Source organism: Oncorhynchus mykiss, chromosome 26 (assembly GCF_057628025.1).
Source record: "Oncorhynchus mykiss isolate SJ-2025 chromosome 26, ASM5762802v1, whole genome shotgun sequence".
NCBI lineage: Eukaryota > Metazoa > Chordata > Actinopteri > Salmoniformes > Salmonidae > Oncorhynchus > Oncorhynchus mykiss.
This window is the reverse complement of record NC_143047.1, coordinates 16414848-16427500: the sequence shown is the minus strand read 5'-3', so window position 1 is coordinate 16427500 and position 12653 is coordinate 16414848. Positions and strand designations below refer to the sequence as shown.

Genomic DNA, 12653 nt, shown 5'->3' with positions numbered 1-12653 from the left:
GTCTCTCTCCCAGCAGAAAATCAGAACCTGACAAACAAACAAAAATAATAACCTCCAACGGCATGACTCCTGTCTCGAAAGAAAATGAATTCAGTGAATTTGATAAGGGGCAACAGGGAAGCTTCACTTTTGATGGTTACAGCTGAGGAATTTGTCACAGGTTCAATAACTAATCTAATTTTGAGAACAACACACTTGACTTGTGAAAAACTCACATTGGATTTTGTGTACAGGCCAAAAAAATAAAAAAAAATAAATAGGAAATGTAATTGAGGGATTAGAAATAAGCTACAAGAGTGAAACGGCATTAGGTTTTTATCTGCTCATAGCCCTGATATGAAGACACTGGTGTGAAGTGGGTACTATACAGACATGTAAACACACACTCAGACTTTATCCTCAGCAGAAGCTTATGACCACAAAATATGGGAAATAATGTGTGGAAGCCTGTCTTAACAGAATACTAATGACAAACCACTACTTTACTAACATAATGGCAACTATGTAGAATGGTTCTGTAATCATTCAACTTCTATACTTCATGGACATAGCAGAAATTCCAGTCTCCTCAATATGACGTAAAAACAGGGAATGCTTTGTAAGCTGTTGCACTAAACCCTGGTTCAGTGACATTATTGGGCTCCATCCTTGCTGAAAGGGTTAAACCCAAAGCCATAAATGAGATAATCAAATTGAAGATAACAAGTTTGTCCAGTAATTGGATGAGGCCTCCATGTGAGCCTCCAGTTCAACTCCAGTTGAACCAGTCTCTCCACATATCCCCGTGGGCTTGATGGGAGGTATGTGTCTCCGTCTGTCTGTCTGTCTTTTTGTCTGCATTGGTCCATACTGTTCACCAGGGGCCTGGCAACATGACCTACCCACTACACTCACCCACTTTAACAATGCACACAAACACACCATTAAAATACACATCATATCAACACTATTTACATGAAGTATATACCTAGCCAAAAACACACACAGTGTAAGCAATCTCAAGCAATACAAGTTTTTCTTCTCGTACTAGTATCTGTGTTAGAAATTCTATCATGCTTTCATCCAGCGTAGGAGAGAGAGACAGAGAGTGACACTGTATATATACGTAATATGACATTTGTAATGTCTTTATTGTTTTGAATCGTCTGTATGTGTAATGTTTACGGTTAATGTTTATTGTTTATATCACTTTTGTATATTATCTACCTCACTTGCTTTGGCAATGTTAACACATGTTTCCCATGACAGAAAGCCCATTGAACTGAATTGTGTTGAGTGAGAGAGACAGAGGGTGAGAGAGACAGAGAGTGAGAGAGACAGAGAGTAAGAGAGAGTGAGTGAGAGAGAGAGAGAGAGAGAGAGAGAGAGAGAGAGAGAGAGAGAGAGACAGAGAGTGAGAAAGAGAGTGAGAGAGAGAGAGACAGAGAGAGAGAGAGATAAAGAGAGAGACAGAGAGAGAGAGACAGAGAGAGAGAGAGAGAGAGAGAGAGAGTATTATGTGTCATGCTCTTTAGCTTTGTGTTATCTCTCATTAATCTGTCTCTCCACTACCTCTCTTGCTCTCCCTTCCCTCCTCTCACACACTGTCTCACTCCTGCCAACACTAGTGAGCTCAGCAGACCCTGTCACCGCCGGTGCGACACAGAACACGGCCATGTCTGCAATTTGCTGGGTGCTGTCTGCCCCCGGCTCTGCCATTTGAAGCCCTGCCACCTGTGTCTCCCACTTTTCTCTCTCTCTCTCTCCCTCCCTCTCCCTTCCCCCCCCCCCCCCCCCCCCTACCCACGGCCTTAATTCAACAGCTGAATCAAGAGAGCGTCGGCCTGTTTGGAGCCTGATTACCTTTTAAGTTCAATTAGGGGCACCTGCAATCTGCATCAATTAAAGACCTGATCTATCAGCCGCTGCCCTTCGCCAATGTATTTTGGTCTGTGCAGGTATTATTTACGGCCGGGTGTGGCTGCCAGCTAACACAGATGCTCTAGAGTTGAACATTAAGAGAGAGCTCTTTGTGCGAGACTGGTCCAGACCCCACAGCTGGCAGTAGGTTAGAGAGCCTCTCTGGATCCTGCCTCCTGTTAGTCTGTTGTTGACGACATGTGGCACTGATATTATCCAAATGAACTGCATCCCCCTCGGTATCAAAGCCTTAGCTCGGTACTAAAGGCCACCTTGCCTATTAATCTGACTGGGACTTGGACGTAGGATATAGAAGTAACAGGTGCAGGGGTTGAGGGCGAGATATGGATAATATAGATTATTAATGAGCTTTTGGATGGCTCTGGATACAACTCCGGGTCTGTTTGGGGCTCCATATGTCGCCTTGGACAGTTCATCTGCAGCTCTCAAGTGGTTTAGCTGGCTTTGGTACTGACCCTGTGTTACTGCAGGCTGGGCAGGGCAGGGGCTCAGCGCAGCAACAGACATACAAACCCAAAGTTGTTTTTTTTACCCCTCCTTAAGCTTGTGACTTCTAATGCTATTGCAAAACGTGTCAGACAGCATCAGTAAGGGAAATATTTGTAAATGACATCTGGCTTCCAGGACACTATCCTGTTGCCAGAGAGCTGAAGTAAATATTTACAGCAAAACATCAATGGAGTGTATGAACTTAAGGTGTCTGCCAGGGACTGTGAATCTAAAATATGCATGGAGATTCTGTGTTATTCATCATCTTCCCTTAGTAAAACATATTTAATGATGGCCGTTACATGCCAGATAACAAGCATAACAACCCCAATTTGTAATTACTGCAGTTTGACAGGAGTTGCAGGATATCCAATAGTTAGTATGAGTCCCAGCATGTTGGGTAGGAGGAGATGTTTGTGTTTAGAGAAATACAGCAAGATACTGTAAAACACTTTGGTTCCACGGTTTATTCTCTACTATCGTGGTCTCAAATGAATCGTCCAAGCAGGCTTGCTACAAAACCTAAGTGTAATAACTAGTCTCCTAAGACTCGTAAGTTGTGCTAGTATATTGCATTTTCCAATTAAATACGCTGAAAGATAAGCTCTGTGTGAATGTTGTGTTTTTAGACTGAAGGAGAATTCATTATTTCCATGATTGATTATTTTCCTCCCAATGAGTGTGCACTAAATCAATTATTACATTTTTGATTTCACATATTTTTCAGGGACGATTTTCATATTTGAACGTGAAATAATATTAATCTTGCATATATATTCTAGGACACACAATGTATAGTATTCATATATCATTACAAAATGATTTCCATAGATACAGACTGGTTAAAAGGAATAATAAATATGAGAGGAGATATACAGGTGTAGGATCTTAATTTGACCAGTTTCTCACAGCAGGAGTAATCCTGCAGCAACAGGAAATGTGAATTATTGTGTGGATTATAACAAACTGACAGTTTTGTAGGGGTTCATAAATTGTTAGTTAGGACAAATCAAGTCAGACATTTTAAAGTTGAAATGACAAACTTTCAAAGCCTTTTTAAACCTTGAACACACAACAAGTTTGCATTTCCTGCTGTGCATGACATTTCCTGCAACAGGGTGAGCAGATTACTATCCGACATCTGATCCAATAATATATACAGTATATTCAATGACAAGACATCTTTGCTGCACATACATACAGTTGTGCAATGTGAAACGTTGGATGCTGACTGTGTGATTATTTTGTGAACGTTAATAAATGCTAAGAAAGTCTAGGTGAATGTTTTATGTGTGAATGTATTATGTGTGAATGTATTATCTGAATGCTTTAGGAAGGGCTATGCCGTCAATATTCTATACAGAATGTCTGAATTCCAATTCTGTATACTATATGAGTACTAGAATCTTATCAAAGCTGTGTGTGTGTGTGTGTGTGTGTGTGTGTGTGTGTGTGTGTGTGTGTGTGTGTGTGTGTGTGTGTGTGTGCGTGTGTGTGCGTGTGTGTGTGTGTGTGTGTGTGTGTGTGTGTGTGTGTGTGTGTGTGTGTGTGTGTGTGTGTGTGTGTGTGTGTGTGTGTGTGTGTGTAACACGGTTATACTCACTGGCATGGTCTGTCCGCCGTGCAGGCTGTTGATGGCCGCCTGTGCTTCTGCGTGGCTGGAGAACTTGACAAAGGCACAGCCTGCACACACACGCGCCCACACCGATAGACAGGGGGAGGGAGGGAGAGAGAGAGAGAGAGAGAGAGAGAGAGAGAGAGAGAGAGAGATGCAGCATCAGAGAGCTGGCCTTGAGTAAGGCAAAAACATTCATTACCATTATTTTCATGTTATCTAGTTTGTTAATGTATTCTGCCATTTGTGTTTTCAGTGCATAACTCTGAATAAATCATTCTAATTGTAGTGAAGGCATTAGCTGCATGGAACATCCTGTCCCTCGCCCATTTCTAATTCCACCCCTCTACGCCGGAGCACAGGAGCAACAGCATCTACCACCGAGCCTTGGTTGTGATTATTCATCTGTTTAATATTTACACATTGTGATCTGTGTGCAGTCTATCATAAAACAGATTATGATGACAAAGGCATACTATTATAATATGCCTATCTGCCAGTATCTTTGCTTGTGTATATTTTTCTACTAAGGGCTTTGCTCAAGGGGCATTCAAATCATCTTAAATCTGTTGCCTGGTTTATGCAAAAATCTACAGGAACAGACAAAAAACTGAAGGTAGCATTCTTGGGGTTTCAAATAATTATCTTCTGATTTCGATCACCATAATATGTTAAACAAGATTTAACGTATAAATATGTATGCACATGGTTAAAAAGAAACACACAAATATGTAGCTATTCCAAGGAATAAATTGTCTTAACATATTCTGATCTATCAGAATACACATGTTTATTGAGGGAGAGATACTAAAACAGAGAAAGACTATGCACAATAAAGAAAGTGTTGTACTGTATAAAAGTGTTGTACTGTCTAAAAGTGTTGTACTGTTTAAGTGTTGTACTGTCTAAAAGTGTTGTACTGTATAAAAGTGTGGTACTGTATAAAAGTGTTGTACTGTATAAAAGTGTTGTACTGTCTAAAAGTGTTGTACTGCATAAAAGTGCTGTACGGTTTAAAAGTGTTGAACTGTATAAAAGTGTTGTACTGTTTAAAAGTCTTGTACCGTTTAAGTGTTGTACTGTATAAAAGTGTTGTACTGTATAAAAGTGTTGTACTGTATAAAAGTGCTGTACTGTATAAAAGTGTTGTACTTTATAAAAGTGTTATACTGTAGAAAAGTGTTGTACTGTATAAAAGTATTGTACTGTATAAAAGTGTTGTACTGTATAAAAGTGTTGTACTGTCTAAAAGTGTTGTACTGTATAAAAGTGTTGTACTGTCTAAAAGTGTTGTACTGCATAAAAGTTTTGTACTGTATAAAGTGGTATACTGTCTAAAAGTGTTGTACTGTCTAAAAGTGTTGTACTGTTTAACAGTGTTGTACTGTTTAAGTGTTGTACTGTATAAAAGCGTTACACTGTATAAAAGTGTTGTACTGTATAAAAGTGTTGTACTTTCTAAAAGTGTTATACTGTCTAAAAGTGTTGTACTGTATAAAAGTGCTGTACTGTTTGAAAGTGTTGTACTGTCTAAAAGTGTTGTACTGTATAAAAGTGTTGTACTGTCTAAAAGTGTTGTACTGTCTAAAAGTGTTGAACTGTATGAAAGTGTTGTACTGTATAAAAGTGTTGTACTGTATAAAAGTGTTGTACTGTCTAAAAGTGTTGAACTGTATAAAAGTGTTGTACTGTATAAAAGTGTTGTACTGTATAAAAGTGTTGTACTGTATAAAAGTGTTGTACTGTATAAAAGTGTTGTACTGTATAAAAGTGTTGTAATGTCTAAAAGTGTTGTACTGTATAAAAGTGTTGTACTGTATAAAAGTGTTGTACTGTCTAAAAGTGTTGTACTGTCTAAAAGTGTTGAACTGTATAAAAGTGTTGTACTGTATAAAAGTGTTGTACTGTATAAAAGTGTTGTACTGTATAAAAGTGTTGTACTGTATAAAAGTGTTGTACTGTATAAAATTGTTGTACTGTATAAAAGTGGTGTACTGTTTGAAAGTGTTGTACTGTTTAAGTGTTGTGCTGTATAAAAGTGTTGTACTGTATAAAAGTGTTGTACTGTCTAAAAGTGTTGTACTGTATAAAAGTGTTGTACTGTATAAAAGTGTTGTACTGTCTAAAAGTGTTGTACTGTATAAAAGTGTTGTACTGTATAAAAGTGTTGTACTGTCTAAAAGTGTTGTACTGTCTAAAAGTGTTGAACTGTATAAAAGTGTTGTACTGTATAAAAGTGTTGTACTGTATAAAAGTGTTGTACTGTATAAAAGTGTTGCACTGTATAAAATTGTTGTACTGTATAAAAGTGGTGTACTGTTTGAAAGTGTTGTACTGTTTAAGTGTTGTGCTGTATAAAAGTGTTGTGCTGTATAAAAGTGTTGTACTGTATAAAAGTGTTGTACTGTATAAATGTGTTGTACTGTTTAAGTGTTGTACTGTATAAAAGTGTTGTACTGTATAAAAGTGTTATACTGTATAAAAGTGTTGAACTGTATAAAAGTGTTGTACTGTTTAAGTGTTGTACTGTATAAAAGTGTTGTACTGTCTAAAAGTGTTATACTGTCTAAAAGTGTTGTACTTTCTAAAAGTGTTGTACTGTCTAAAAGTGTTGTACTGTATAAAAGTGTTGTACTGTTTGAAAGTGTTGTACTGTCTAAAAGTTTTGTACTGTATAAAAGTGTTGTACTGTATAAAAGTGTTGTACTGTCTAAAAGTGTTGTACTGTATAAAAGTGTTGTACTGTCTAAAAGTGTTGTACTGTCTAAAAGTGTTGAACTGTATAAAAGTGTTGTACTGTATAAAAGTGTTGTACTGTATAAAAGTGTTGTACTGTATAAAAGTGTTGTACTGTATAAAAGTGGTGTACTGTTTGAAAGTGTTGTACTGTTTAAGTGTTGTGCTGTATAAAAGTGTTGTACTGTATAAAAGTGTTGTACTGTATAAAAGTGTTGTACTGTTTAAGTGTTGTACTGTATAAAAGTGTTGTACTGTATAAAAGTGTTATACTGTATAAAAGTGTTGAACTGTATAAAAGTGTTGTACTGTTTAAGTGTTGTACTGTATAAAAGTGTTGTACTGTATAAAAGTGTTATACTGTATAAAAGTGTTGTACTGTATAAAAGTGTTGTACTGTTTAAGTGTTGTACTGTATAAAAGTGTTGTACTGTCTAAAAGTGTTGTACTGTATAAAAGTGTTGTACTGTTTGAAAGTGTTGTACTGTATAAAAGTGTTGTACTGTATAAAAGTGTTGTACTGTATAAAAGTGTTGTACTGTTTGAAAGTGTTGTACTGTTTAAAAGTGTTGTACTGTATAAAGTGTTGTACTGTTTGAAAGTGTTATACTGCATCAAAGCAGTATACTGTAAAAAAGTGTTGTACTGTATATTTAAATTAGCCTATATTGAGCACTTTAAATTCCATAGGTGCATTTTACTGCAGGCTTCATCCCAGTCATATTTTGCTAAATGATTTCTTCTAGTTTAGACTCCTTCTTATCACTGTCTTCTGGAGGCAGCTCGTGTCTGGTTACTAGATAGCTAATTAACTACATAGGTAATTAACTCATCTGGTTTCATATGGACCTTTCTTACCGGAGCAGGACCAGTGTGTAAGACAGACAGCGTTTTCCTAGCTTTTAAAAACAGCTGATACCCGTTTAGAAAGCTTTCAACAATCCAATTAGAAGTGTTTATATACATTTATTCATCATCAATTCCCCGCAGGGGCACAGATGATTCATTTAAATTACAATGGCTGATAGCTACACCCAAGAGAAACACTGGCCCATTCACTTAGGCATTCTAAAACAGCCATCCAGCATCCCTGTGTAGACAAATGAATCATTTCCTCAACCAAATCAAATGTGGCCATGAATGGAGTTATATACACTGGCTGCATATAAACAATTTCCCCTTGTCACCTTGGCAATCTGTGCTCCATCAACATGATCAATGTTGTATGTAGACATGTGAAAATGTGATTCTAATGTAATATTACGTTTTCTAAACGTAAATGGGAACTCGGCTGCGTGGGTAAGTTAGCATGTGTTCAGACCAGATGCTATATAAAGGCAGGAGACATGACTAAAAAGTGGTTGGTAGACAAGTCACAAAGGGCTTTGATTTCACCGTGGCCCCTTTGCTCTCCCTTCTCTGGCACTCCCCTCTGCTTTGGAAGCTAAAGGTCCCTTTTTCCTCCAACTGGAGCGAGGGAGGGAGGCAGCAGCCGTCTGGGGGAACGTTTGATTGCACGCCTCTGTTTGAGGGAACAAAAACGTTTAACCTTTGTAGTGGAAATAATAAGGGAGGGTTTGTTCTGGAAACTCAAAGAGCCCAGCTTTCGCTTCCAGGTCCTAGATGACATACTGTTGGTTGTCAACCTCCATCCCCAACATCCACCTAGCTAACAAGGCTGGCCCTGGCAGTGATTAAGCCCTGGTGTCCCGACTCAGCTCAACTGGAGGCAGGGCAGACTGAGAATCACTGCGATTGGCAAACAACATGTATTTAAACATGTGGGGCTCTCAACACCCCCCACTGACTGAGGCAGCGAACGTAGCGGCATGTGTGTGTAGACTTGCTTTCCCTGACCTAGAAAAAAAGCTTGGATAGGTTTAGGACCCGGAGCATGAAGTTCTCAAAAGAATTGGAAGTGAAGCTAGACTCATAAATTATAGTGCGCATTCAGTCAAGGTTTTTGAATGTGATGGTTGAGAATAAAAAAAAGAAAAAAAAGACTGCATTACTTTCAAGCTAGCTGGAGGTTCTGTGTTGCCTTTTGAAATTCCCAAGGAAAATAATATGTATGCAGGAATTCCATCAGGCAGAATGGATGACATTTATAACACAACTTAATTATAGACCTAAAAACCATCTCTCTGTTATTCCTGACAATTCCTCGCTCCATTCAACTCTGGCAGCAAGTGTTTCACTTTGAGAGTACTTTGAGCAGGGCTGCCATACAGAGATGGATGTCAAACATCTTGGCCTTTTTATTGGGTTGAAAAGACGCTGAAAGCCTCCGAGTGGCATACATTTACATCAACAGGGGACAAAGGCTCCATAATGGAATAGAGAGCACTGTCAATTTCAAGATCTGTTTCATTTGACTGATGGGACCATGTCTAGTGGTACTGTGGTTGCCAAAATGATTTGCTGCCACCGTCTCCTTAACGATGTCATGGGATTCTTGCACAACTGGCTCTGGTCGGAGCAGTCAGTCAAACCCTTCTCTCAGTCACCTGGAGGCCAAACAACTGGGACAGTCTGTAAGTAACAGACAACACCTATGGTACACAACTACAGATCTTAGCACAACAATGAGAGAGACATAAAGCAAGATGAAGAAAAGAGCTGGTGATGTGAAACTGGTGATGAGAAGGGTATAGAGAGTAGTATCGAGAGAAGAGAGGAGCGCTACAGTGGCTGGCAAATGAGTGAAAGAGAGAACGAGTGAATGAGGGAGCTCCCTGGTTCCAGTCTGACCCAGCAGGAGCACACAGTACTGGGCTTATTTCATTTTGTGGGCTGTCAATCAGAGCCAGGCAGGCAGCGGGGAGCGGCCCGGGGAGAGGGAGCAGGGAGCAGGCCTTTGGGGAACGCAGAACAATAGAGCCCGGATCAACAGAGAGCGGAGCAGATGTACACACCGATAATCACATGGCTCAATATAGGCAGCCTTTCTCTTGAATGTACTTGGAAGCTGCACATTATCAAACCTCCCACTTTCTCACACATCTATTTCACACATTCAGCTATTTAATATAGGAGGCGAGAGAGAGAGAGAGAGAGAGAGAGAGAGAGAGAGAGAGAGAGAGAGAGAGAGAGAGAGAGAGAGCGAGAGAGAGAGAGAGGTAGGTAGGTAGGTAGGTAGGTAGGTAGGTAGGTAGGTAGGTAGGTAGGTAGGTAGGTAGGTAGGTAGGTAGGTAGGTAGGTAGGTAGGTAGGTAGGTAGGTAGGTAGATAGGTAGGTAGGTAGGTAGGAGAGAGAGAGAGTGCACCCCAAAGCTCGTTGCTTATCAGAGGAAATAACATGGCTTGTGGTCTGAGACAGACCAATCAAACGATAGGAGGAAGACACACTGCTGGGTATGATCAAACCTTGAATCAAACATCCATAGCCATCTTTCACTTTGTTATGATTCAATTGACTTCATAGCATCTGTGCCGTTGTTGTGTTTTGGTGAATACTGCTCGACTGTTTTTGTTGTGAGTGGCAGGGGTAAAAGCCAGGGAAAGACTGATTTATTTACAGTAGGACATTATCGTCGACAAACGTCTCTAGGGAGGGATGACAGGGATGTGGGAAACAAACATAATTACACCCCACCGCCTTTCTGATAACAGGAAGAGGAGGAGGAAGGGAGTTGGAGGGAAGAGGAGGAGGTGTTTGCAATGTGTTTGTTGAGTACGAGTCTAGGGAAAGTGAATGGTGTGAGGAATGGGGACTACAAAGGGAAAGCTGGAGAAGGAGGGAGTGAAGAGAGAGAGGTGTGGAGAGAAAAGATAGATAGGTGAGAGGAAGGAGGTGTGATGCTGTCTGTGTAGGGGAGGTATAAGGAGAAGGTGAGAGAAAGAAGTGGAATGGACAGGATATACAGAACGGTAAGGGGAAGGTAAGGCCAGGGGAGAAGAGGAGGGTAGGAAGGGGACAGGTGAGGTGAGGGAATATACAGGGTGAGGGAGAGGGAGGAGGAGAAGGAGAGAGAGTAGAGATAGAAATGGGGAATAGAGGGAGCGAGTGTGTGTGAGAGAGAGAAAAGAGAGGGGGAGAAAGAGGGGAGTAGAGAGCAAGAGACAGCAGGAAGGAGACAGGTAAGAAGAGAGAGAGGGAGTAGAGAGGCAAAGAGGAAGTGAGGTGTGTGGGCAGACGCTGACCCTTACTGGCCCCATCAGGCCCTCTCAGGACGGTGCACTCCTCGATCTGGCCGAAGGTCTCAAAGAGCCGCCGGACGTCCTCCTCGCTCTGCTGCTTCCCAAGCATCCCCACAAACAGCTTCCTGTCTTCTGGAGGGAAACCGGGGGAGAGGAGGAGAGGAGGGAAAGGAAGAAGGAGAGAGAACACAAACAAATGCTACAGCTGATGGCACCCTTCTGCTGAGTCTGTGAGGATCACCTCAGTAGGAAACTCAAAACACTCCCCGTCGTCATCAGGCACACTGGTGTTCTGTTGTTGTTGTTGTGTGGTTTCCCTGGGAGGAAGACATAATCCTGTCTCCACTGAGCTATTCTAGTAGATAGAGCTGCCTGCAGTGTCTGGGTGATGGTTGATACAGATGTTGTTTGGAGTGCTGTTACTGTCAAGCAGCAGTAATACATGAAGATAAGAGCTCCAGTATAGCATAGTAGTGTATATAGTATACAGTGTATAGTGTATAGTGTTGCCTGAGTTGTGTGTTGTACAGCTGTATCCTGTGTTGACCTATACCCTCCCCTCCCTAGCCCGCTTTGACACGGCTAGTCCCGCTGGCCAGACGGGGGCGCTGTGACTACGATGTATGGCTTCTATACCTCCAGACCTGGCCAGTCAGAAGGGAGGATTTTTCTAATTAATCTCCCCTGGCATTAGACAGAACATTCATCTTCTTTACCTTCTTCTACATTATGCATTTCCTATTCGACTGTGTTGTGGAATGGAATGGCTACTAGCAAGAACCCATCCCCAGAACTGATGGAACGTGGCAGGGAGAGGAAGACGAGTTTATTGGAAATGACACTGTTGATCTTCAGCGTGAGTCATTTGACCGCGTTGGGGAGGGAGCGGTGGGGGGAAGACGAGGGGCGAGAGCATCACCTGGCCCTGGACAGAAGTGACATCTCCTGTACCTGCCAGGTACCATTAGACATAGTTGGTCTAAAAATAAAGCTAGGGGAACCTCAGATCCTGTTACATTCCTGTGAAGTTCAAATGAGACACGTGCCTGGCACATGCATAATCAGCATGCCCTGCCGGCCTGCCCGACGGCAAGCCACTCTTACTATGGCTGGCAGTGTCAGAGCTTCATCTTAAAGTGGAAGCCCTGTTGCTAGTCACGATCACACTCATCTGATCACGCCTCCCACTGACCCAGCCATACAGGGAGTGTATTAGGTAGTGTGTACTAGGTAGTTGTTGCGGAATTGTTAGATTACTTGTTAGATATTGCTGCACTGTCGGAACTAGAAGCACAAGCATTTCGCTACACTCGCATTAACATCTGCTAACCATGTGTATGTGACCAATAATTTGATTGATACACTGGCCCAGCCTCACACAGACCCCGCCTCGCATGGACCCAGACTCAAACTTCAAACGTCATGACCATGGCTCCAGCCTCTCACTCCTACATGACCATCTGCTGTAATAACTGGCCTCATACATTCTCCTGCTCCTACACATTCATCTACAGCAGTCACGCCTCACACGTCACCGTCACATACCCAGCAGCCATCTCTCTACTCAGTAAAGCTCCTCTATCGGTCCTTGGCCTGATAGGCCAGAGGAGAACAGGGTACACAGTGTGTGGTCATGGGGACTGGCTGGATGGGGACTAGATGATATACACAGATGATACAGTCTTATACTCAGCTGGCCCCTCCCTGGGTTTTGTGTCACAACAAAGCCTTCTTAGTGTCCAACAAGCTTTCTC

At 41.4% G+C, this 12653-nt stretch overlaps 1 protein-coding gene across 19 annotated transcripts in view; it reads right to left on the bottom strand.

Moving 5' to 3' along the window:
• Positions 1 to 12653, bottom strand: part of celf6 (CUGBP Elav-like family member 6) — a 196716-nt gene that overhangs the window by 31804 nt on the left and 152259 nt on the right. For 13 of the 19 annotated variants that reach the window (XM_090222271.1, XM_090222273.1, XM_090222281.1 and 10 more), the window contains exons 4-5: positions 10903 to 11031; positions 4013 to 4092 (exon numbers count right to left, since the gene is read on the bottom strand). In XM_090222271.1, the coding sequence (XP_090078397.1) occupies positions 4013 to 4092; positions 10903 to 11031 (209 nt within the window). The remainder of the gene's footprint in view (positions 1 to 4012; positions 4093 to 10902; positions 11032 to 12653) is intronic. The other 6 variants (XM_090222274.1, XM_090222275.1, XM_090222283.1 and 3 more) reach the window with 1 other exon arrangement.